The sequence below is a fragment of the Sesamum indicum genome, linkage group LG8, assembly GCF_000512975.1.
Source record: "Sesamum indicum cultivar Zhongzhi No. 13 linkage group LG8, S_indicum_v1.0, whole genome shotgun sequence".
Lineage (NCBI taxonomy): Eukaryota > Viridiplantae > Streptophyta > Magnoliopsida > Lamiales > Pedaliaceae > Sesamum > Sesamum indicum.
In genome coordinates this window covers 5,587,206-5,613,325 of record NC_026152.1, presented here as the reverse complement: position 1 = coordinate 5,613,325, position 26,120 = coordinate 5,587,206, and the positions used below count along the sequence as shown (strand labels likewise).

The 26,120-nt window shown below is 40.6% G+C and overlaps 1 protein-coding gene across 1 annotated transcript; it reads right to left on the bottom strand.

Annotated features, from left to right (window-relative positions):
- Positions 10,770-12,719, bottom strand: LOC105167775 (benzyl alcohol O-benzoyltransferase-like). Its single transcript, XM_011087592.2, has 2 exons — positions 12,239-12,719; positions 10,770-11,842 (listed from the first exon to the last, which is right to left on the bottom strand). The coding sequence occupies exons 1-2, from the start codon at positions 12,629-12,631 to the stop codon at positions 10,901-10,903; spliced, it is 1,335 nt and encodes a 444-aa protein (XP_011085894.1). The 5' UTR covers positions 12,632-12,719; the 3' UTR covers positions 10,770-10,900.

Here is a 26,120-nt window from a genome sequence, read left to right as displayed (position 1 = left end):
AAAAGAGGATGGAAGTTAGGGAGGACGCCCCCTTTAAGAAACAATGCACTGATTTCAAAGATAAGAAAACATCCTTCCATAGGCTTCAAGCTGTTTATACCCCTCTCCCAGTTCCTATCACCCAGGCCCTCATGGCGGTTGAAGGAAAAGGCCTGCTCACTTGCTCTCGATCATGGAGGGAAACCTCAGCGTCCAAAATCTGACAAGTTCTATCATTTTCATAATGATTACGGCCACACTACTGAAAAATACCGACATCTAAAGAACGAGATAGAAAGGCTCATCCAAAATGGGTACCTCCTAGAGTACGTCTGCTGGAAAAAAGCCCGGGGAGCCGGACCTTACGTCAAGCAGGAACCAAACAAAGGAAAAGAAGTTAAAGCCTACCTTCCAGAACCTTCGCTCAACGAAGAACGCAAAAACATCCTTGAAGGGAGACATGAAGCCAATGATCCTCCTTGGAAGGGGGTTATAAGGATGATCATACGCGGACCGCTGGGAGGTGACTCAAATCATGCCAGAAAGGTTCAAATAAGAGAGGCGCATAGCATAATTATAAAAAAATTCTGGGATGTTGGCGTCATGGAGGAACACCCTTATCCAGTTTGGGAGGATCAAACGTTTGGGTCCTAAGAGCTTCCATAACGACGTTTCAGTACGAAGTGGGCCGCATCTTCATAGATTCGGGGAGTTCCGTGGATATACTGTTTGGGGAAGTATACGGTCAAATGCAATTAGGGGATACCCCCCTGGAGACAGTGAATACCTCTCTTTATGGGTTTACAGGAGAGGTAGTGCACCCTAGAGGTATGGTCTCCCTCCCTCTGACTTTGGGCAACGGAGATACTCGAAAAACATGCCTATTAAAATTTCTGGTGGTGGATAATCTTTCCGCCTATAATGTCATTCTAGGAAGCCCACCCTCAGTGCCTTCCGAGCCGTGATATCTACCTACCACATGAAGATCAAATTTCCTACATTAGGAGGAGTCGGAGAGGTACAAGGAGATCCCCTTCAATCTCACAGATGTTGTGTGGAAATAGTACGTAAAGGACAAAATAGAAGTAGGGATAAAGACCTCGAGGAGGTACCACCCAACAAGTCGAACAAGGAGGTACCCTCCAACTAATATCGCGAGAAGGCACCTTCCAGCAAACGTAATGAGGAAACACCTCTCTATAACCGCAAAAAAGGCAATACCGAAGACGGTGAGGAGGAGAAGTCGCCCGCCAAGGTCCAACTAATGGAGGAATTAATGAATATTGAGATTGTACTGTGAAATCCTGAGATATTCACACGTATTGATTCTCAACTAGAAGGAACCACATGCGAGGAAATAATAGAATGTTTACACCGTAATGCAGACATCTTCGCATAGACGGTGCAAGATTTAGAAGGAATTGATCCCAATGTCAGAAAACACACCATCTTAACATCGACCCAGGATAAAACCAATGAAGCAAAATAAGAGACATTTCGGACCTGAGAAAGACAAGATTATTCAGGAAGAAGTGGATAAATTGCTAGCAGCTGGCCATGTTGAGGAGATACAATTCCTCAAATAGCTATCGAACGTGGTGTTAGTACCCAAGCCGGGAGGGAAGTGACTAATGTGCATTGGCTTTAGGGACCTTAACAAGACTTGCCCTAAAGACTTTTATCCCCTTCCTCGAATTGTCAGTTGGTGAATCCTACTTCTGGATGTGCACTCCTAAGCATCATGGATGCCTCACAAGGGTACCATCAAATAATGCTGGCCTCTGAAGAGCACAAAAGAGTCAGCTTATTACATCTACCGGAACCTTCTGCTTTATAGCCATGCCATTTGGTTTAAAGAATGCCAGAACCACCTATCAGTGTTGGTGGACAAAATATTCCACCCCCCGTTTGAAAGGAACATGGAAGTCTATGAGGATAATATGTTTGTAAAGAGCAAGGAAACACAAAACCATGTGACGGACCTAGAAGAGATATATACGGTCTTAAGTAAACATCGACTGAAACTTAACCCTGGCAAATGTACATTTAGGGTAAAAGGAGGACGTTTCCTGGGATTTATGGTCACCCAGAGAGGAATCGAAGCTAACCCCCTCAAAATCAAGGCCATCCTAGACATGAAGGCCCCCTCCAACATCAATGAAGTACAAAAGTTGACGGGAAGGATAGCAGCACTGTGCCGGTTCATCTCTAATCAGCATAAAAGAGCTTACCTTTCTTCAAAATGCTCCAGAAGGCGAAACATTTCAAGTGGGATGATTCCTGCCAACAAGCATTTGAAAGCCTCAAACGATATCTAGTCGGGCTCCCCCTACCGGTGAAGCCTTCCCTAGGGGATACCCTTTATGACTACCTATCAACCACCCCTCAAGCAATCAGCTTTGTACTGCTCCACGAAAAAGGAGGAAAACAAATGCCAATTTATTACGTTAGCAAGGTCCTTAAAGGAGCAGAAGGACGATATTCACCCATAAAATATGGCCCTCTTATTGGACATCACTGCTAGGAGGCTGCGCCCCTATTTTCTTTCACATCCTATCAGTGTGAAAACTAACTTACCTTTAAAGCAAACACTAGCAAACCAGATACTTCAGGGCGATTGGTGAAATGAGCGGTCGAACTTAGTGAGTATGATATCTCATACATACCCAAAACCACCATCAAGGCTCAAGCTCCGGCTCATTTTGTCTCTAAGACTAAAAGAGCAGCTGAAGAGGATACCTCCCAAGCGGGGAAATGGCTATTGCACATAGACGGGTCCTCAACCTTCCAAGGTGGTAGCACAGGTATGGTTCTCACCTCGCCTCATGGGGAAGAGTTGGAGTTCGCTGTCGAATTTGGGTTCAAAGCCTCCAACAACGAGGCTGAATATGAAGCATTTGTCAAGGGATTTAGGATGGCACGAGAGTAGGAACCAGGCATGTCATAACCTACTCAGACTCCTAATTGATCGTCAACCAAATACAAGGCTCTTATGAAGCCAAAGAGGAGAGCATGATCAAGTACCTCGAACAGACAACAGAGCTCAAAACAGAATTCGACAATTTTCAAATCATTCAAATTCCAAGAGAAGAGAACGTGAAGGCTGATTGCCTCTCCAGGTTAACCAGTGCTTTAGAGGACTATCGAACGAGGTGAATCACCACACAATACTCCCTAAACCACGAACACGACTTCGCATCCAAACTCTATCCTCCTCGAAAGATTGGAGGACCCCCATCATCCGATGGTTAGAGGAGGGACTCCTTCCCAGCGACAGGTAGGAGGCGGCCAGACTCAAAACCAGAACCTCCTTGTTTCCTCTTGTAGGGAGGGGTCCTCTATAAAAAGCCCTTCACACATCATTTGCTTAGGTGTCTATCTCAACCCGAAGGGATCCATGTTCTAAAGGAAATACAAAGTGGCTACTGCAGAGCACACGTGGGCACCTGGATGCTTGCCAACAAAGCACTACGAGCGGGGTACTTTTGGTCCTCCATGAAGCATGATGCAAAACAATTGGTGATCAAATGCGAGAAGTGTCAGAAGCATTCCTCGCTTATACATCAACCTGCAGAACCCCTTACGTCCATGTTGTCACCTTGTTCCTTTGCACAATGGAGAATAGATATTGTAGGACCATTCCCCCTAGCACCCGGTCAAAGGAAATTCTTGCTAGTAGCCATCGACTAGTTCACCAAGTGGGTGGAAGCTGAGCTACTCGCTCGCATCACATAACAAGAAGTGATGAAATTTATATGGAAGAACATCATTTGCTGCTTTGGACTCCCTCGAGAGATAATCTTCGATAAGAGCCGACAATTCCAAGGTCATAAAATACAGGACTGGTGCAAAGGTCTGCATATCAAGTAGAGATTTACATCAGTAGCACAGTCCCAAGCCAATGGACAAGTAGGAGTCACCAACCGAATACTTGTTCAAGGGATTAAAAGACGTTTAGAATGAGTTGGAGCAAATTGGACAAATGACTAACCAGTATCTTATGGGCATATTGTACAACCCCTAGAGGATCTACAGGAGAAAACCCCTTCACCATGGTGTACAGGACGGAAGCAATCATCCCAGTAGAGTTGGGGATACCCTCCTACAGAATTATGCATTTTTCAGACGAAAATAATACAACATTACTCAAAGAAAATTTAGAGCTCATTGAAGAGCTAAGGGAAGAAGCTTTCATTCAAACTCAAAGATATAAAAGCACAATGATCAATGGTTATAACAAGAGGGTAAAGGTACAAAGTCTTCAAGTAGGAGACCTTGTGTTACGCAGGGTTGATGCATAAAAAACTAGTGGAAAAACTAGATCCTACCAGAGAAGGCCCCTTCAAGGTCAAAGCAGCAATAGGACAAGCGGAATATGAACTCAAAGATCCTAAAGGACGTCCGATGTCACGACCATGGAATATTTTCAACCTTAAAAGTATTACTCATGAAGAAATTTATCTCCAACCCACACCAGCTGTCCCACAACAGGTCCTCCTAAATGACCCCCCCTAAAAATGTCCTCCTACAGGGCATCCTCTCCTAGGTCCTCCTAAAAGGACCGCTCTTAAAAATGTCCTCCTGATGAACATCTTCCAATAGGTCCTCTACAAGGGCCCCTTTGTAATCTGTTCTCCTAATGGATATATCCCTACAAGCCTCATTCTTCAGTTGCCTCACCTCCCTCTCCAGTTGTTGGTATCGTCCTACCACCTCCTTCTTAGCAACCCTCAGTTTGGCATTCTCGTTCCCCAAGCGCTCCAACCTGTCCTCCAGCTTATGCCTCTTGGCATCTTGGAAGGAAGGCTTCCCTGGAACTTGGAAGAAAGTTCCTCATAAACCGATGCAACCTAATAGAAATAAAACTTGTCAAAAGAGGTGCATAAATACAAGTAGTAAGTTTTAATTGAAGGGTACCTTGAAGAGATACAGAGGCCCCATCCCTTCTAACCCTCCTTAGCAAGAGGAGAAAGTTGTTGCCTATCTCCGGGGGAGAGAACCCCCCTCCCCCAATGAGCCACCAGGGAGGCCTTCCCTTTGTCTTGATCGAGCTAATGGCAGCTAAGAAGACACAATAAAGTCATGTAGATAGGCCTCGAAAAAGTATATGTTTTTACTATAGAGGGAGAAGCAGGGGGAAGTAGAGGTGCGAGAAGAATGTGTGCCTGTCCGAGGCTTCTTTGAGAAACTACCCGCTACAGGGCCTAAAGAGAAGGAGGAGGTAGGGCGTTTACCTTTGGAGTCACTGGAGGCAGGGGCTCCCTTGGTAGATTTGGGAGTGGAGGTCCACCCAAAACAACCCCCCAACACCTGGTTCCATTTCAGTTTACTAAATATTATATTCTCTGCACAAGAACAAAATAAGACAAATCAACATCCCAAAATGACATTAAGAAAAGAAAGCGATGAGAAACCAAAGACTTGAAATGATACCTAGAGAAACCCCCAAATGCTCTGACAAGGGAGCCAACCCAAAATGCCCCAACAACATCTCATCTACTAAGAACCGAAAATCATAGGGAGAAGCATTCAGTTCTTCTAGTAAAGAAGACAGGGTTGCAGGCTTAGACCTACATCCACAGAGGGAGGGACCTCAAAAATCCACTGCCAGTGGAAGGACCAAGCATGGGGAGGATGGATGAAAAATAACTAACTTTCCAGTGATTCGGAGCATGAGAAAGATGCAGAAAAGACACTCCGGGACGAGGGCCAAAGCAGAAGAATCCTTTCTCAGCCTTTTTAAGGCGATAACACTTAGCGAAGGCATGTGCAGTTAGAGGATAACCATGAAAATGAAGAACTATAAAAAAAATTGGTTAAAATCTTGAAGGATTTCGAAACCAACTGATTTAGAGGGACACGGAAAAGAAGGATAACTTCCGAATACAATAAGGGGACAGGGAAGCGAAGGCCTGACCTTAGTTGGGCGGTGAAAAAATATAAACAATTAGGGGGAGGAAGAAAAGGACGACCCACAGGCAATAGCATAGACTCTACAAACTCAGAGGGGACATGACATTCTCAGAGGAGCTGATCTATGGAGGAGGTTCGTAAGATGGAGGGCCCTAAGTCAGAAGGCAACTCAGGGACCTTCTCCTCCTCTTCCTCCTCCTCCTGTACCGAGGGCATCTCTTTGGGGGATCCAGAAGGCCTCTCCGTAGAAGACGATTCAGGTGACTCTACCCCTTCTGGGAAGAGCCTCACCCTCTCCTCTTTCAAGGAAGAAGCTTCCCCTTCCTTTTCTCCCCCCTCTTCTTCTTCGTTAATCAGGCGACGAGCGGCAGCATTAGCCTGCCTCAAGCTCCTCCTCAGGCCTCTTCGAAAACGAAGTAGGGCAGGGCCCGTCGTCTTGGAAGTTGCCTCTGAAGGATCATTACCCCCAAGAATTTCCTTAAGAAAATGTACATAGTCACTAGAGGAAGACATTTTTCTAAAGCAAAGGAACATTGAGAGAGAATGAGGAAATACTTACAGAGAAGGATGGAGGCTGTAATGGATGCCCTGGTGAGAGGAGGAAAGAAGATAATTGAAGAAGGCGTTTTTAACCCACGTTCTTAGTAACCTCCCCACTAAGAGGCAGTTAACTAACGCGTGAAGACAAAGCCTCTAGACACGCGTGCTGCAGTTACCTCGAGGACGCGCCTTTTTCGCCATCATTATAGATGTCAAACCACTCTGCCAAAAGGTGCTACTCCGTTTTCCAATGAGGATGAGATTGCAGCAACTGAAAAGAGGCGTAGACAAGGGGTTCCTCCCTTCCATAAATACTAGGGTCTTCTGTTTGAGAATGGACAAGATATCTCCCTCCATTGCTAGTAAAAACAGGCCCCCCTCCTCAAGAAGCAAGATTTCCTACTCTAAGGATGAAAAGGCACCCATCACCCTTAGAAAGGAGAAAAAGGCCCCCATCGCCCTTAGAGGGGGGGGGGGGGATTGAATAATGAGCATGGCCCAAAACGAAGTACCAAGTCCAAGGAAAAGGTCCATCAGCCCATGAAGAAGGTGGTCCGTTCGAATCACTATGCCCAGCCCAAGAAAGAGACTTCCTACAATCCCATCTAGCCCACCGACAAGGTCCATCTAACTCAGCCGGAAGGGCCCCCTCCCTGCATCAAAGCCTAGTCGAAGAAGGAAGCTAACTTTGTCATATTTGGCCTAAAGAAAGAGCCCAATTTAGAAGCCCCCAAAGTTAACCGATAGGGAGGAAGGTGCCCCCAAGGGGAGGAACTCTTCCTCCTGAAAGACTCCTCACCAAATAGTAGAGTGCACGACGAAAGAGACCCCATGCATTCGGAGACTTGATGCCCAAGTTACAGATAAGGAGGATCCTTTTCTATAGGATCCCACCTTTCTCGCTAAAGCTGACGGATTCCCCTCGACAAGACTCCTATTGCTGGGGAACTCCTCTTCTACGCTAAAGCTGACGGGTTCGCCTCGACAAGACTCCTATTGCTGGGGAACTCCTCTTCTATAAATAGTGGGGGTACCCTCCAACAAACCACCCCCGACTGACAGATTCAAGAACTTTATCTCTTGTTGTTGTCCTATCATTCTAAAATCATGCTCTTGCTTATTAAATTCTCATCTTTATCATAATTTTGTATTGTCATTCATTTTTATTTTTATCTGCTCTTAATCTAGAATTGACTTAAGCATTGGAGTGTTAACCATTTGTTTTGCAGGTCCTTCTCAGGAATCTTTATTCCAGTGGCCCAAATCCATCTCAAAGATCCAAGGACTCTGGACTCGTGCTAGAATGGCACACATTAGAAATAAAGAGAAATGTACCATGTACATATAAAGAATGTATCTAGACACATTCTTAATTATCAATACAAGATATATATATATATATATGATACATAATTATTTTAAAATATTGATCATCATAATTACACAACCAAAAAAAATCCCCCGTTCCTAGAGGCTCTCGGTCACCCCCTCTCTCTTGCACACTTGATGTGCATTTTCTCTTGTTCTCTTTTAGCAAAGAGAACATTGAGATCCCGACTCTGTTGTGGTGTGAACGAATTAGATAGTTCCTGCATTGGAGCTTTAAGTGAAGAATATTTTAACCGAACGAAGAAAATGAATGTATCGTTTTTATCCTCTTTAATTTTCGGTTCTTATGATTTTTTACATCAGTCTAATGTTCGTTTTATTTCATTATACATCAAACACCCCGGAACTCTAAGGGTACACCCTTTGGATTCGTTATTTTATGTGTTTTAATTTTTGTTATTATACGTTTTTACTAGATGCTTCCACTACTGCGTTCCCGGGCTGTACCATGTTATCCTTTAGCACATGCCACAAATTTTGCAACTCCTCGATCAACGACTCCAGGTAAACATCGATGAGACGTCCGGATCGAAAGGACCGAGGATCACCATCGTCAGGAACATATACTCAGAACTTATGCACATTCAATGGGAGATTGTACAGTGTAACTATAACGGGCCAACATGAGTACGAACGATCGTACAGCCCGTATGGTGCGAACCCATCCGTGCACAAAGCCAGTCTAACATTACGAGGCTTTGCTTCAAAATGGGATATGTTCGGTCAAAATGTCCCTATGCCTCTGCATCACACGAACGGTACATTGATCCCTCCTCCGTTTGATGGTTGGCATGCCATGTCATTTGCTCGACAATCGCTTTTGAAGCATACAACCTCTGCAGGCAAGGGATAATCAGCAGGTACCTAAGAATGGCATATGGAGTCTTCTTGCAGTTAGGATTTTGCTCCCTGGTAGGCTTGTATCCAGCTTCTGCATAAAACTTGCAGTAGTCTAGATTAATATCGTCCTTCCAACACAACATGCAACCATTCTTACATGCATCAATCTCTTAACAGGTAAATCCAAGTTTGTTATAAACTTCTTTGTACTATGGTAATCCACGGAGAGGGTGTGATCGCGGAGCAATATATGATTAGCTTACTGGGATATTCGATCATATATATGCTGAGAAATATGGCCCTCGGCCTTCATATTCACCAACTCAGCAACAGCCCCCAATTGAGATTGGGTGTAACTGTTCTGTAATGGCTCCTCTACAGCATGTACATCGTGATCCAATCTGCCAGCCTAGACACATAATCATAGGAGCCCGCACTGCAATATGAACTAGGCACTACATTAGTAGAACACGACCTTTACCATTATTAGACACACCATCTTGGTTATAATTAAAACACTAGAAAATCGGCTCTACGGCATCAACAACCATCCTCTATGCCTAATCCATCTGCGCCGTATCACCCAAGTGCGTACTCGTACCCTCCACCTCATGAGAAACGGGAGTTTGCTCCTCCTACAAAGGGGCCGTGTTGATGGCCTCAAAATACTCCTGCACCTTGTCCTCGCCATGAGAAGTCCAATTATAATATTCCGGCATAAAATCTTTCATATGCAAGTCAAAATTTACCTCGTTTGTGATTTTGAAAACTTCATTTTTTTACTTCCTACACTGACATTTAATTTTCTCACTATCCATATATACATGTTGAGACTTGACCCATTCTATAAATGTAGCAACAACATTCTCAAACTCCGGAGTAAGGCCCGCCCTACTCGGCAGGTTCTTCACATATATCTATCTCCCCAACTGTCTTAACATGATGATGATTCCTACACACACACACACATCATATGTAATTATATTATTATAATATTAAATTTAATTGATAAAATTACAACAAATATAACATATTGACGAACAAAAGGTTAAACTTGTTACCTGATCAAAATAACTTCATATATCAACGATAATTCAAGAGATATTGACGAACAAGAGTATAAAAATATTAGTGGGATAGTGAGAGATCAAAAAAGTTCGAGAGAGATTGAGAAAATAAGAAAAATGGAAGAAGATAGTGAATTAAATGGATAGAGAGGAACATATATATATAGAAAAGTCTAAAACACATATTTAGCCGTTTAAAAGTAGCAGTTATTTTACAATTTGAAACAGTCATTGGACCGAAATTAAAAATGGTTTTTTGGCCCGTTGAATTATAGCCGTTATATTTTTTTGGAAGGATTTTAGTAATACAATATTAATAAAACAACAAAACGGACGTCATTGTAATATATTCCATCTTAAGTAAAACTCATAATTAGGAACGATTTTTCGCATAATTGCTTAGGTGCGTACTTAAAACTGTTTCAAATTATACCTTATTTTGAAAAATATTTACTAACTATCATCTTTTAGACATCAGTTATTTCACATACGAATGGTCAATACAAGACCGTCCTTAATTTTAATAATGTGTTCAAAATAGAGTTGTAACCATTTATCCTTACTATGTTTGAAAGGGGTTCGAAACGGCTTTTGTAATTATTTATTTGGAATACATTTTAGCACGATTTGGCCGGTTAAAAAATATAATCCATAAAAAAAAACGGGGATCACGACGTCATCTATCAAGTTCGGTTCCTATTGTGTTCCAATACCCGTTTTAATATGCAACGGACTCTGGAACGATCTGTCGATCCGTCCCAAATTCCTCTGATTTTTGTAGTGTAATTGTCAGACAGGAAAAAAAATGTAACATTGTTGGTGCTATTTTGAAAAAAAAGCAAGTGAACTGACTAAAATAAGCCAGGAAGGAGTTTTTAGCTATTTTCAAAACAAAAGAATGTATTGTGCTAACTTTTTAAAATACAACGAGTTTTATTGCATTTTAACCTAAATTTTACCCCCCTAACAACATACTTAGAAAATTTTACAAATAAGTTATAAAGCCCAACTCTTTTTATAAGCACCTCTACATTAACCTTTTTTTTTAACATTATTACTCTCAAGCACTCCCATCTCACAAAACATGCAAAGAATCCCTTGTACATCTATATACGCTGTATCTCTGTCAAGCACAGGACAACACAAAGAGTGATATATAGTAGTTATCAATTTCATAGCTTCGATGACATAAAAATGGAATCTTTCCGAACAGCCCTCTGATCATCATCATCTCTCTTCAGCATCTTCTCAAGCTCTTTTACAAATACTTCCATTGCGTTCGCCGCTAAGCAGATGGGAACCACGATTCCATTCTCACCCTTGTTATTCTTAGAAGCTACGTAAAAACTCACAACGCCGAGAACTGGATCGATGCCGCCTTTCGCCGGCCCGCCATATGCCGCATTGCCCCACCCGAAGTCCACATCTCCAAAGCCCGCATGAATCACATTAGAGACCAGATAAGTTCGCACCACAGTGAAAAATGGGCGCCCTCTGATCACCATCAGATCCGCAACTGATTTCATGTACTCCTCTGTTACGTCGGCTTTCGTCTTCCTCACCAACTCCAACGCATAACCTAGGGGGTTTTTGGATAACTTTTCGGCAGTGGAAATGGCTGCGGGAAACGCAAAGGCATTGCCGTAGTATCCAGCGGGGAGTGGCGGATTAAATCTCTTGCGAGAGTTCACGATGCATAGGAATCTGACCTCTTCATTAGGGTCTGGAGAGATCGCGATTGTGCGGCAGCGCCAGACACAAGCTGCCAAAAGTTCAAAGGTGGTGCAAGAGCGGAGGTGTGATGGGAGGAGTCGTCGGAGGGAAGAGATCTCGGCTACGCCGAAGAAGAAGGAGCGGTGGACCATGTCGTCTAGTGGTATGAGGGTTCCCTTGGTGTCCGGTACGTCATCATACTCATGGTGCGTGCAGCACACGTGAGGCGGATCACGTGCGTTTAGGAGGTCTCTTTGCCAAACTGGTAGAACGGAAGGCATTTCAGCGCCCCGTGCGAGCTCGCCGACGGCGGCCATAAATTGAACAATCCCATCAGCGTCACTCATTGTGTGGTTGAGGCGGAGAGCAAAGATAAACCCACCACATCTTAAACGCGTGACCTGCAGATGAATACCTCCAATTTTTTATATAAAATAAAACTTAACCTTTTTTTGTTTTGCAAATAAAAAAAAAATGGTCTAAACTTTGTATGTGATTGATTATGGCCATTTTAAAAGCTTTTTTTCTATATTAATATCGATATATGAATATGTGTATATATATAATAAACAATGAGTAATTTTTTTAAAATTTTTATTTTAGAATTTATTATAGTTTTTATTTTTATAATATATACATAATATGTTAACAATTTTTTTAAATAAAATAAATAATATAATTTTTAAATATAATATGCATATATTAAATGAATTAAAATATATGATGAACCTTATCTGACCACACAAGGAAATTAAGCTTACTCATGCATTAACCCCACACGAGACTGACATATATACCTGAATAAGCAACAGAGGACAGTTCACCACTCCACCGGAGGCGTCGCCGAACTGCTGCAGCGTCACGTCCGCGTCTGCCTCAATAAACAGAACGCCCTCGCCCGTGCACTCCACCACCAGCTTCCTGCCGGCCGCCTCCCTCAACCGCCCGGCAAACGGGTAGTAGAAAACCAATGCCCTGGCCAGGGCGTCGCGGATAACCATGACGGGATCTTTTCGGTTCATTGCGGGGTTTCTCCGGTAGAACTGGATGAGGGGGATTTGGAAGCGGAGGCCCTCTTGATCGTCGATATCGGAGAGGGGTTTGAGTTCGTGGGGCGTGGGTTTCGCCGGAGGGATCAGCTCTGGGTTCTGCCTTGTGACTTTAAAGGTCAAAGCATTTGCTGATGCCATTTGTGGAAGCGATTACTGTGGAGAGAGAGAGAGAGAGAGATGTAGTGTTATGTGAAGTAGTGCTATGTGAAGTAGTGTTAGGTGTTGATAAGGAAATGGGTGCATACTTATAGAAGTTGAGAGAAGAGCCTCTTGGCTGCTGTAATCAGGATTGGGCTCTGTGGACCAGTATACACAGTAGTATTAATTTAATAGAATAACAAACATAATTATTTATTATAATAAAAATTAAAAATTATAAACAAAATACAAAACAATAATGATTATCAATCGTAATACTTTTAGTTACTGATAAAAATTATCGTAAACATATTGCTACAGTTATGATAAATGTGTTCATGAATTCACTAGAAAAAAATTAATGTAAGAAAGGTAGCGATTTTGTATGAATTGCTCAAAAAATATCACGTTTTACATATTTGCGTTCACGAGCTTCCTAAAAATGTCATGAGTCCCAAGACTGAGAGACAGGTGTCTGGATGACCTTATTTATAAGATCACGTAAGTTTATACATCTTATCAAATATTTTTGAATTTAAGATGTTAGATCTTATTTTTAAAAAAAAATTATTAAAATATTTGGATAAAAAATTGGGACAATTGCACTTAAACTCGATCTAAAAATACGAAATTAAATTTTTTTGCTATTTTTTTAATTACACTTGCATCCCGTGCTAGAATTATCTTAATTTATAACCGTAAAGTAAAATGCTGACATTAGCAAAAATATATATATATATATGAACTTCTAATTTTGTGTTTTGTTCAACATTATATATATTTTATTAATGATATGGTTAGATTTTTTATCATCGGTGGCTACTTTTTATTCGATAATAATAATTAGGGAATAATATTTTAACAATATGTATGTTATATTTACCTCCTTTCAAGTATCATTAGAAAAAAATGACTATTGGCTACAATTTTAATAGCTATGGACTATAATTGTGATAAATAAGTTTTATTGACCATGATTAAATAAAATTGATGCAAAAATATAGATTTTCCAAAAAAAAAAAAAGTTATTTGCCATGGCTAATGTTTTAGTCACCCTCACAGATACCACAACCATGCAACGGTCAATAACTATTTGTTACGCCTCTTTTTATTTTAACTATGACGATTAGTCATGGTTAAACGTTGTATTTTTGTACTGTATAGAAGTATTATTAGGATGTTTTTGTGAATAAACCATACATAATTTTTAATGAGAGGTAAAATTGAAATATTTGTAAGTTTTTTGTTGATATTAATTTTTTTGTCAAACCCTAATAAAACTGGTACGATTGTAAACAGGAATTTAAAAAGGTTTTTTTTCAAAAAATTGCAATTTTTTTTTATGAAAGGGTCAAAGTGTAATTAACCTTAAAAGAGAATGCCATTTAAAATGACTAATAATATAAGATACAATCTTATCATCTAATTCAAATTAGCATATTCTCATTGTCACCCAAAGTGCAAAGTTAAAAATACACAGTTTTTATGTTGAAAGTCGAAAATTGAAAATGAGAACACATCATACGTGGTTTTAATAACGAGCCATACGAGCAGCCACAAGCTCGGGGTCACCAAACAATCCATCAATGAGCCCTTCATTCCATCACTTATATATTGCCATCATCTAAGAGATCCCTAACTCGCAAATCTGTAAAGAATTGGCTTTGCTGGGTAACTGGAAGGAAAGTAGACGGACGAGGCAACCAAGGGTCTTTCCACATGATAGGAGTGAATTACTAAAAGACGAAAATCCTTCATTAAGGATATTATGGGTATTTTTGTTTGTAAGCACTTTATTATGGCAAGAATTCAGCGAATAATAAAATCTTCTGACAAGATATACGGCCAAGATCCAGGAGGATTAGCCGCCGCGCGATCTGAAAGTATCATCAGCGTAGAACCAGCCGATATGCAGCATGAGATCATGACACGAGCACATACCATATATATTATAAGCTATCTTATAAATAAGAGGACTCGATTCATTAAAGAGGTAACGCAATTCTGTACTAAAAAAAAAAAAAAACGCTCTTCACTCTATCCTTAGACCTAACTTGGGCGTCGGAGGGTTATCGTCGGGGACGAACTCGACTAGCCTGATTGTCTTTTGTGATTCTCAGGTTCCATTGATTCGTTTGACAAATATAGGGCAACGAGGTCATCGCTCGTGGTCTTATTTTCTGAGGCGGGTCAGTTGGCGCCGTCTGTGGGAATACATTCTTAAGTATCCTGAGAAACATGAAAGGGGACTTAGGAGGAAATATTCCTGGATTGGAGACGACACTAGGAACAACTGAGTGGACTATTCAGTTTACAAGGATGGAACTACAACAGATGATGGAGGAAGCAGGACGGAATGCGATTGTGGCTTACGAACGTGGAACCACAACACCCATCGAGAAAGAAGCCACCAAAAGAAAATTATTTGGAGAAAAAGAGCAAGAAAAAATGTCAGCAACGAGTAAAAGGAAAGCAGATAGAGGTTGACGCCCACCTTCTGAGGTCGGGTCGAGCAGTCGAGATAAAAGCCATCTTAGAGAACTTGCTATTTCACGAGCAAAAGTGGACAGTGTATCAAAGCAGATCGCTTTGCTGGGAAAACAGATAGATGAGTTCAAGAAAGAAGACCTGGAAAATGAAATGATGGGAGACTAGAGAATGAGGGAGAATGCGCCTGTGAAAGGCATCATACATACTATAGTAGGAGGCTCAGCAGCTGGATACTGCTAGAGATCGAGGAAAAAGTTCGAAAAAAAAAATGGTCGTTCAAAAATAGGCAAATCCTGAACATAACACCGGAGTCAGAAATCACTTTCGGAGCTCATGATGCGAGAGAAAGGGTAGGGGAGGACAACGACCCCATGGTTATCAAAATGGACATTGCCAACTTCACCGTGCAGACCAAGGGGAGGCTAAGAGGTGCTACAACGTGTCCCTAAAAAAGGGAGAGACAATTGAAAAGAAGAGGAAGTTCACTAAATCAAACGAGAATGAATGGGAAAATAGGAGAATTGAGAGAATAGAGCACATCGAGGAACATAAGGAAATTGAGCTAGTACAAGGAGATCTAACAAGAACGACCAAAAGAGGATCAAGGATGGAGAGAGGATTACAAACGATGATGATCGCATTCCTTCACAGCAATATAGACATGTTCGCATGGAATCCTTTGGATTTCAAAGCGATAAACCCAGAAGTGATAGTTCATCGGCTGAATGTCGATCCCACCATACTACCAGTTCAACAAAAGAAAAGGATGTTGGGGGTTGAAAGCATCACATTATTAACGATGAGGTCAGCAAATTGTTGAATGCATGGTACATTTCTGAGGTTCAATATACGGATTGGCTATCAAATGTGGTGGTGGTACCAAAGTCATCCGGGAAATGGAGAATGTGCATCGACTTTACAGACCTAAGTAAAGAGTGCCCCAAAGATCCATATCCGTTACCAAGAATTGATTTATTAGTGGATTCGACAGCAGGGTACGAACTTTTTTCAATGATTGATGCATACTAGGGATATCATTAGATCTTTATAGCGAAGGAAGATCGAAGCAAAACATCCTTTGTAACTGAGCAAGGTATTTTTTACTATAATGTAATGCCTTTCGAACTAAAAAATGCAGGTGTCACACACCAAAGACTCGTGAACAGGATGTTTAAAGACCAGATAGGAAAGACGATGGAGGTGTATGTAGATGACATGCGAGTCAAAAGCCAGCAACCGGAAAACCACTTGTCACACCTAGAAGCGACTTTCGCCATTATGAGAACATATGGGATCAAGCTCAACCCAAGTAAGTGCATTTGGTATGGGAGGTGGCAAATTTTTAGGATACATGGTAAGCAGCCGAGGAATAGAGGCCAACCCGAAAAAAATTGAAGCGATCCTACAACTGAAATCACCGGCCTCAACAAAAGAAGTCTAAAAACTGACTGGTAAGATCACATCACTCAATCGATTTATTTCTAGATCAGCAGATAAAAATTTGCATTTCTTTAAAATTTTGAGAAAAGCAAAAGAATTCAAATAGATGGATGAGTGCGAAAAAGCATTCCAAGAACTCAAAGATTATTTGAGATCACCACCGTTGTTGGCGAACCCGAAGGTAGGAGACACGTTATATCTGTATTTAGCAGTATCAGAAAATGCGGTTCGTTCTGTGTTTGTAAGAGAGGACAAAAAAATCCAAAATCCAGTTTATTACGTCAGTAAGATGCTACAAGGGTCCGAAAAGAGGTACACTGTTATCGAAAAATTTATCTTAGCCCTAGTGGTAATAGCTCAGAGATTACGACCTTATTTCCAATCCCACAAAGTCGTGGTATTAACAAATCAGCCACTCAAAAGCATACTGTGGCACCGACCCGAAGCTTTTGGAAGATTAGTGAAACGGACGATTTAGCTCGGTGAATATGATATTGAATACCAAGCCAGAACAACTGAGAAGGGAAAAATCCTAGCAGATTTCGTAATGGAATTAGCAGGTGAACCAACCCCAGAAATTGATACCTGGATGTTACATTTAGACGGATCATCGAACGCCAACAATGGAGGAGCCGAGATCCTGATCCAAGGGCCAAAAGGAATAGAGATAGAGATCGCTACTAGGCTATCTTTCTCCACGACCAACAATGAGGCAGAGTATAATGCCCTGATCCTGGGACTAGAGTTAGCCTACGAAGCTAAAGCAAAAATATTGGAAGTATTACTAATTCACAACTCGTGGCGATGCAGATTGATGGAACTTACGAAACCAAGGAAAAATCCATGACGATGTATCACAAAAAGGTAAAATCCTTGATGGAACAATTTGATAATTGCTCAATTCAGCAAATCCAAAGATGCGAAAATGATAGGGCTGACTCACTTTTGAAATTTGGAGCTCTCTTATTAGGAATCAAAAATTAAAAAGTTACCGTTATGGTAAAAGATCGACCGACGATCTCAGAAAGTTGGGAAGTCAATACAGTCGAACCATCATGCCCACGAAAAGATGAAGTCATGCACTATCTCAAAGAAGGAGTTCCACCTGACAATCCTGCACAAGCTAGGAGACTAAAATTCAGGTATACCAGATTTACCTTGATTAGATCGGATCTATATAAAAGATCCATAGAAGGACCATTGTTGAAGTGTCTGAACTATGACCAGACAAAATATGTGATGATAGAGATTCACGAAGGAAACTTTGGTAATCGTTCGGGTGCAAGCTCGCTAGCACAAAAGATAGCAAGACAAGTTTGGCCTATTATGAGAAAGAATTAGTTCAAAAGTGTGAGAGCTATCAAAAATATGCTTCACAAACGCACGCACCCACAACCCCAATAAAACCAATTCAGATCGCATGCTCATTCGACCAATAGGGAATCGATATCTTAAGACCTTTCCCTCCAGCTAAAGCTCAGAAGAAGTTCATCGTGGTCGCAATTGACTATTTTTCCAAATGGGTGGAGGCAGAAGCAGTAGCTAGAATATCTAAAAGGGAGATGATCAATTTTATTTGAAAAAATATAACCTGCAAGTTTGGGGTACCAAGGATCCTAATATCAAAGAATGACACACAATTCCAAGGAAAGCAAATTACGACTTGGCTGAAGGAATTAAAAATTCAATAAAACTTCACAGCAGTCGGTCATCCTCAAGCGAACGGACAAACTGAGGTGACAAATAGAACCATTCTCTAACAGTTGAAAGCTAGGGTAAAGTTGAAGGGGTCCTGGGACGAAAAGCTACCAGGAGTATTATGGGCCTATCGAACAACCCCACGGTCTGCTACAAGTGAAACTCCCTTCTGTTTAATTTATGGTTCTGAAGCTGTCATTCATGCAGAAATTGGTGAAGAGACTCAAAGGATAGCGAATTATGACCCGATGACTAACGAGGAGGAAAGGGCTTTCTATCTCAATATGGTGGGAGAAAGAAGGGATGCAGCTTATGCAAAAATACTCCACCCCAAGGATTGATGCTAAAAAATTACAATAGAAGATTACGACCAAGAGAGCTGCAGATAGGCGACCTCGACCTAAAAAGGGTTGAAGTTTGATAACATGTGGGAAAATTGGACCCAGGTTGGGAAGGACGCTTCAAAGTGGTTGAAATAAAGAGAAGAGGAACATATAAACTCCAGAACGCGAATGGACAAGATCTTCCCTGATCATGGAATATCCAAAATCTTAGGAAATTTTATGCATAAATAAGTACTTGAGAAAGGTCGAATAATTTAAGTGATCTGAAAAAGATCAAATTTTAAATTCTGAGCGTTTGAGAAAGGCCAAATAATGTAAGCGATCTGAGAAAGATCAAATTCTAAGTTCTGAGCGCCTGAGAAAGGCCGAATAATTTAAGCGATCTGAGAAAGATCAAATTTTAAATTCTACGCGCCTAAAAAAGGCCAAATAATATAAGCGATCTGGAAAAGATCCTTTCTCTTTAGAAAAAAAGCTTATCTGAGAAAGATTGAAATTTGAGCATGAATCTGAACAAGATCAAGCAGCAAATTTGTAATTTGTTGACAATCGTAGAAGATTCGAACATCGTCAAATATTACAAAATGATCACAAGTTCAAGAATCGAATCCAAAAAGATGGGATAAATCACAAAGCATCATGAAGAAGAATTACGAACTCAGCTTCACTCGCTGGAGGAACCTCTTCGTCAGCAAAAGGCTGCAGCTTGCCATCAAGACCAGGATCTAATCGTGACATGTCAAAATCGGGTTTGAACCCATTCAAAGTAAATACCTGGCTTTTGCATCTATCAAAGCCTTGCATCAAGTAATCTGCAGCCTTAATCTCCAAAGCAGACTCGAATCCAGGTGCTTTCATAAAATCACGAGCACATGGATACGGGCTTCCCGAATGAGGAAATCTTCCAAAGCAGTAAAGTCTTCTGACTTGAGGAAATCTTCTCGACCCTCTATTGCACCTGCGATTTTCCCAGCAGCGAACCCAATTTCTTTTCCCGCTTCCATCGCCCTGGCTATCTCAGAAGCCATCTTCTCCTCCAACTCCTTATTGCGAACTTCCAAAGCTACTTGTTGATTTTCAATATCCTGCTCTCGGGCTGAAGTCTCCAAAATCTTGCTTCGCAGTTCACGGTATCTATGTTCATTAATGATCTGGTTCTTATGGAATCCTGCACACTTCAAAGAGAGACCCCGAATGAAGTTGGCAGCCTAAAGAAAATGATAATCAGATAGAGAACGATAGATCGAATTCGAATAAGTATGATAAGAGACAAACCTGGATCAAGGAGTGAGTGCAGTGTTCTTCGAGACGGGTGAATGAAGTCTGTAGTAGAGCCACCTGGTCACGTGGAAGGCAGCTAGTATTATAGAACTCCCAAGAGTCTTGACCCGATTGGGTACTAAGGACAGTGCTGCATGATGAGACCTTCCAATCTTGAACCAACTTCTCACCCTCAAATTGAGCTGTCAAGTCATGAGGGGCGCGCAAATCTTCACGAGCCTTTCTCCAACACTCTATGACCTCGTTTAAAAGCTCCATATTCCTCCTTTCTTCCGCCCTAGCAGACTCTGATTGTTGATCCGCCCAGTGGAGGTCGAATAAAAATAAACCTTTCTTTCCTGGGGCCAACATTAGATGTAATGGGATCTAAGAACCTACGACCCCTGCGGGCGGACAGGTAAAAGAATCCTTGATCTCCAGATCTTGTGGAAGTGGTAAATGAATACAAAGTCCAAAAGTTGTCGAAATTAGGCTCGAAGTGATGAACCCTCATTATAATTATAAAGAGGATTATGTGACGGATAGAATTTGGAGACAACTTCATGGGGCATAATTTTAGTCGACTAAGGATTTGAGCTTCATAAGGAGCTAAAGGCAATCACAATCCAGCTTCGAAGTGATTATGTGAGAAGGCACAAAAACCTGGAGGTGGGCGATGCATGCGATCAAATGACCTAGGGATGATGACTTCAAAGCTATTGGTAATAAAATATTTCTCCTTTATACAGTGAATTTGTTGTTTTACGGTACTAACTATACCTGCCCAAGGGCTATATTCTAACATAGCTTGAAATTTCACATAAGTAGGAGTATCATCTGAGTTAGACTCTTCTACTCGTCGACCACGACGCGGCTTACGTCGCGACCTAAGCCTAGACGGGCCCACATGGGGAACACGGGATTCAGCTCTATGGGAAAACGTAACAGAAGTAGAATTCGAATCAGAATTAGATTTTGAAGAAGACATAGTACCTTGAACGTCGAGATTGAGATCGAACAGTGGAAATTGAGGTCAACAGAAGAGAAGCAGCGATCGTGGGAGGTAATGAAGTCAGTAAATTTTTTTGAATGAAACCTCTATATATATATAGGACTGGGCAGGCCTGCGTAGAGATAAAGAACCACTCCTGAAGTGACACGTGACTCGCTCGGATCAAGGCAGTTACCTCAAAAGGAAAGGAGACGTTTTGACTTCTGCATGTGTGAAAAATCACGCATACAGAACTGGGGGACTAATGATAAGGGTGAATTACTAAAAGATGAAAATACCCTTCATTAAGGGTATTATGGGTATTTTTGTGTGTAATTACTTTATTATGGCAAGAATCTCGCAGATAATAAAATCTTCCGACAAGATATACGACCATGATCCAGGACGATTAGCCATGGCGCGATCCAGAAGCATGATCAGCACAGAACCAGCTGATATGTAGCATGAGATCATGACACGAGCACATACCATATATATTATAAGTTATCTTATAAATAAGAGGACTTGATTCATTAAAGAGGTAACGCTATTCTATACTAAAAACATACGCTCTTCACTATATCCTTAGACCTAACTTAGGCGTCGGAGGGTCATCGTCGGGGACGAACCCGACTCGCCTAATTGTCTTTTGTGATTCTCAAGTTCCATTGATCCGTTTGACAAATATAGGGCAATCGACGTCATTGCTCGTGGTCTTATTTTTTGAGGTGGATCGCCACACTCTGATATTCCGTCCATCAAGCAAAGCAAAGTTGAATGCTTGCATCCTCCGAAAGCCAAGCCCTCCCTCTTTCTTGCTATGCCACAACTTCTCCCGGGCCACCCAATGGATCTTCCTATGTTCCGAATCATTCCACAAAATGATAGGGTTAAATTGATACAAAACGCAAAACTAAACACGTAAAAACTTTTAAAACACAAACATAGTGTTTGGATTTGTAATTTGAGTGTTCTATTTTGTGTTTGGAGATAGAGACAGAAAAATAATGATAAGTAAGTGTGTGTTGAAGATAGATGCTATGTTTGAATTTGTATTTTGAGATAATTAAAAATATTTTAGATTACGTGGTGTAGGTTTGATGTTGGGATTATATATATAATATATTATATGTTTATGTTATATTTTTTGGAGACAAAAATCACTGTTTATTGTCAAATAATGTCTCTTTTATATTATATATATAAGTGTGTGTATATATATATTATTATATAAAAAGTTGAAAAATAAAAAAACACACATATAAGGTGTAAAACACAAAAACAAACATTAAATATGTTTTATCTTATCTCGAAGAATGCAAAAACATGAATCCAAAAATATACCTTTGTTTGTCTATCTATCTCTCTTTCTCCCAAAGACAAATAATCAAAACAACTTAAAAATGGAATTAAACAAAGGTTTCGTGATTGAAAATAAATAATAATAGGGTTATGCAATTTACTCTGTGTAAATGTGAGCAAATATCCCCTGTGAAAAATAATTAGCAAATTATTCTCCTGTGTTTTAAGAAATGAAGCAAATTATCCCCTTATCTAAACCATAGATAGGAGAGTAATTTGCTATATTTTTCAAAACACATTGTATAGCTCTTTAATTTTTACAGATAATTCATATCACATGGGATAAATTGCCATTTTTGCCAACAATAGCATATGAAATTTAGGCTGGAGCTGGCAAGAATAGGACCATGTACAACAGTTGCGGAAGTCTTTTTCTTACATAAATAATGCATCACATTCTACTTCCAACCACAAATGATCTATACATATATGACCATAGCAATTAGGCAAGTAGGTTTCACGTAGTCCTTAGCAATTAGGCAAGTAGGTTTCACGTAGTCCATAGCAAAGGATAACATTAATATCTACAAGGGTAAAAATTATATTTTTAAATAATTATTTATTTTGAGAAATATTTTTTTCTATTTCTCCTTTTTTCTTTTTTAAAATTATATATTTTTTATCATAATTATTTTTATACTTACAACAAAAAACTTATTAAATAATATTCAATTAATTTAAAATGTTTATTTATTTACATCGTTTCCAATGTGTCACATATAATTATTAATTAAAAAATATGAAGGAATTCTTGCTGGTTTACTCTGTTTCAGCTCCAGCTGCTTCTGCAACTAGCAAAAGGAAGAAGATGCGCATTAACAAGCCAACACGACATGTTTTCTGCCTTTTAAGTGAAATAACGACTTCTTCCCTTGTAATTAGTTGCTATCTCTCCTTTAGCACTTCTTCAATTAAAATAGCACTTTATTCGTTAGCATTAGTTAGAAGGTAGTTAGCAGATCTGTTAATAGGAGTTAATTTGTTTCTCATCTCCTCTGTAATTTAAAAGGCAGAGATTAAACTGTACAGAATGCGTGAGTCCACTATTAGAAATCAGTCTTGATTCTCTGCAACTATGGATTTTTCTCTTCAATTTTCTGCTTCTATGTTGACTTCGCAACATGGTATCAGAGCCTTCACATGAAGGTCTCTTTATAATTTCTAAGTTTCCTTACTCTAGATTCCGCAAAATTGAGCAATGGCGACAGACCCAGCAGGACGGAGGGAACAAAACCTTCTGCAACTTCATGGAGGAGATCACCCTGGAACCATTTTGGTGAATGCTCCTTTTGATGGAACAGATTTCTTGGCCTGGAAGAGGTCGATTGTGATTGCATTACGTGCGAGAATGAAGCTAGGCTTCATTGATGGTAGCTGAGCGCGCCAGATGTTTCTGTAGATAATTACGACGCTTGGATCAGGGTAGACTCAATTGTAACATCCTGGATCCTCGATGCCATCTCCAAGAAAATTTTGAAAGCTTTTTGTACGCAAAAACATCCAGACAACTATGGTTGGATCTCGAAGAAAGATACGGAGAGATTAATGGACCTATGGTCTATCAATTGCAGCGAGCTATTGCCTCCATTACACAAGGGACAATGAGTGTGGTAGATTACTTCAACAGTCTATCTACGCTTTAGGACGAGCTAGAATGTCTGATGCCTACAAAAACTTGCACTTGTGGACTATGTACATGTGGTTTTACCAAAATTGCAGCATAGGAAAATAACTTGACAATTCTAGTACAATTCCTATATTACTAGATGATAGCTACGATAACATCCGCAACCAGATCCTTGTTATGGATCCTTTTCCAAGTGTGAACAAAGCTTACTTTATGTTGCTAAGGGTTGAGAGACAGAGATTGGTTAATACTCAGACTAACGGCAATTTAAATGGAATGGCATTGTACTCAAAGTGGAACAACCAAAGAGGGAATGTAGCCTCTAGACGGAATACGCTTGTTTTGGAGAAAACTGAGTACAAAGGCAGAGGTTACGTTGACAAAAAACTACAAGTTTGCCTTCACTGTGGTAGACAAGGACACACAAAGGATGCATGCTTTAAACTTCATGGTTTCTACCCTCAAGGAGCAAAAACGAAGGGAAGAAGGGCCACCAATAGGTTTCAATGCGGCTGTTATTGAAGATAAGAAAGATGGAGAGCACACAAGGGACTTGGGTGAAGCTTTGAAGCAAGTTTCAGAGTTACTGGAAATGATTAAGTGGATATTCCAGCTGCGGCAGCTTCAGACCCGTTGCAAGTAAACTTCGCACAGGGAGATGACTTTGCAGGTAATGGCACTCTTATTAATACATATGCTGATGGTTTTGGTTCTTGGATAATTGATACTGGGACCACTAACCACATGTGTGTAGGTTCCTCCCTTTTTAAACGAAAACATTCCATTGTTCCTACTTATCTTGTGCACTTACCAGATGGCTCTACACAGCCTGCTACTCTTGCTGGAGACATTCCCTTGCATAGCAACCTCACGATCACCAATGTTCTATACATTCCCGCTTTTAAACATAACTTACTCTCTATCCAAAAACTCTACAATTCAAACTCTATTCTACTCCTCTCATCCTCTAAGTGTTGGTTACAGGACCTGAAAACTATCATGATCGTTGCCGTGGGTAATGTACTAGGAGGCTTATACATCATCAACAGATCTTCCTTTACTCCTGCTGCTATTGAACAGAGTCTTACTTCCCTTTCTTTCTGTAACATGTCATCTCATTCCAGCATTTCTTGGTTGTGGCATAAACGTTTTGGCCACCCCTCTTTTTCTGTACTTCAGCATACAAAATCAATAAAAGATCCACAATTTTGGGGAATTTGTGATACTTCTTACATTGCTAAACAGCCTCAAACACCATCACTACACATGAAATTCGAGGCAATAACATTTTTGACATCGTTCACATGGATGTGTGGGGACCCTACAAAACTGCTTCACTTTCAAATTGCCATTATTTTTTAACTACTGTGGACGATTACAGTCGTGCTGCGTGGATATTTCTCCTACAAAATAAAGCATAGGTCACCTCTACACTTGTTTCCCTTTTTGCTTCTATCTCGAACTAATTTAGTGTCTCTGTTAAAATTGCCAGGTCTGATAATGGATATGAATTCATTAATGATGGTTGTCAAACTCTTTTTTCTTCTTTAGGCATACTTCATTAGCGGTCTTGCACCCATACACCCCAGCAAAACGGTGTAGCCGAGCGCAAACACAAACACTTACTTAATGTAGCTCGTTCGCTCCTACACCAAGCTTCTCTTCCAAAGAAATTCTAGGGAGAATGCGTCCTCACTACAGCGTACCTTATCAATCATCTTCCTTCTTCCCTCTTAGAGTGGAAATCCCCTTACGAAGTCCTCTATGGTAAACCTCCTATACTCACTCATATCAAAACCTTCAATTGTTTGTGTTTTGCTACCAACAACTCTCCACACAAATACAAATTAGCCCCACGAGCGTCTAAATATTTGTACCTTGGCTACAGCCAATTACATAAAGGGTATAAAGTATATCACCTCGACACTAAAATGGTGTTAGTCTCACTTGATGTTCAATTTTATGAAGACTGTTTTCCCTTTTTTGGTAACCCCCTAGAGAGTCTGTCCTTTCTTCCTATTCCTGCACCTGATTCATTACTCCCAAGTTCAGCCAATACTCCTCCTACTGAACCACTTTCTGCAGGTCACACTCCTTGCATTCCTACGTCTCCTACCTCTCGTAGGTCACAACGAACCATGACTCCGCCTAGTTAGCTTCAGGACTACATCTGCAATCACTCCTCCTCTACCTCGCATCTATGTAACTCACCTATTTTTAGCCCTGCACACATATCGTTTTTGTCGCAGGTTGATGCTGCACAAGAGCCACAGTCAT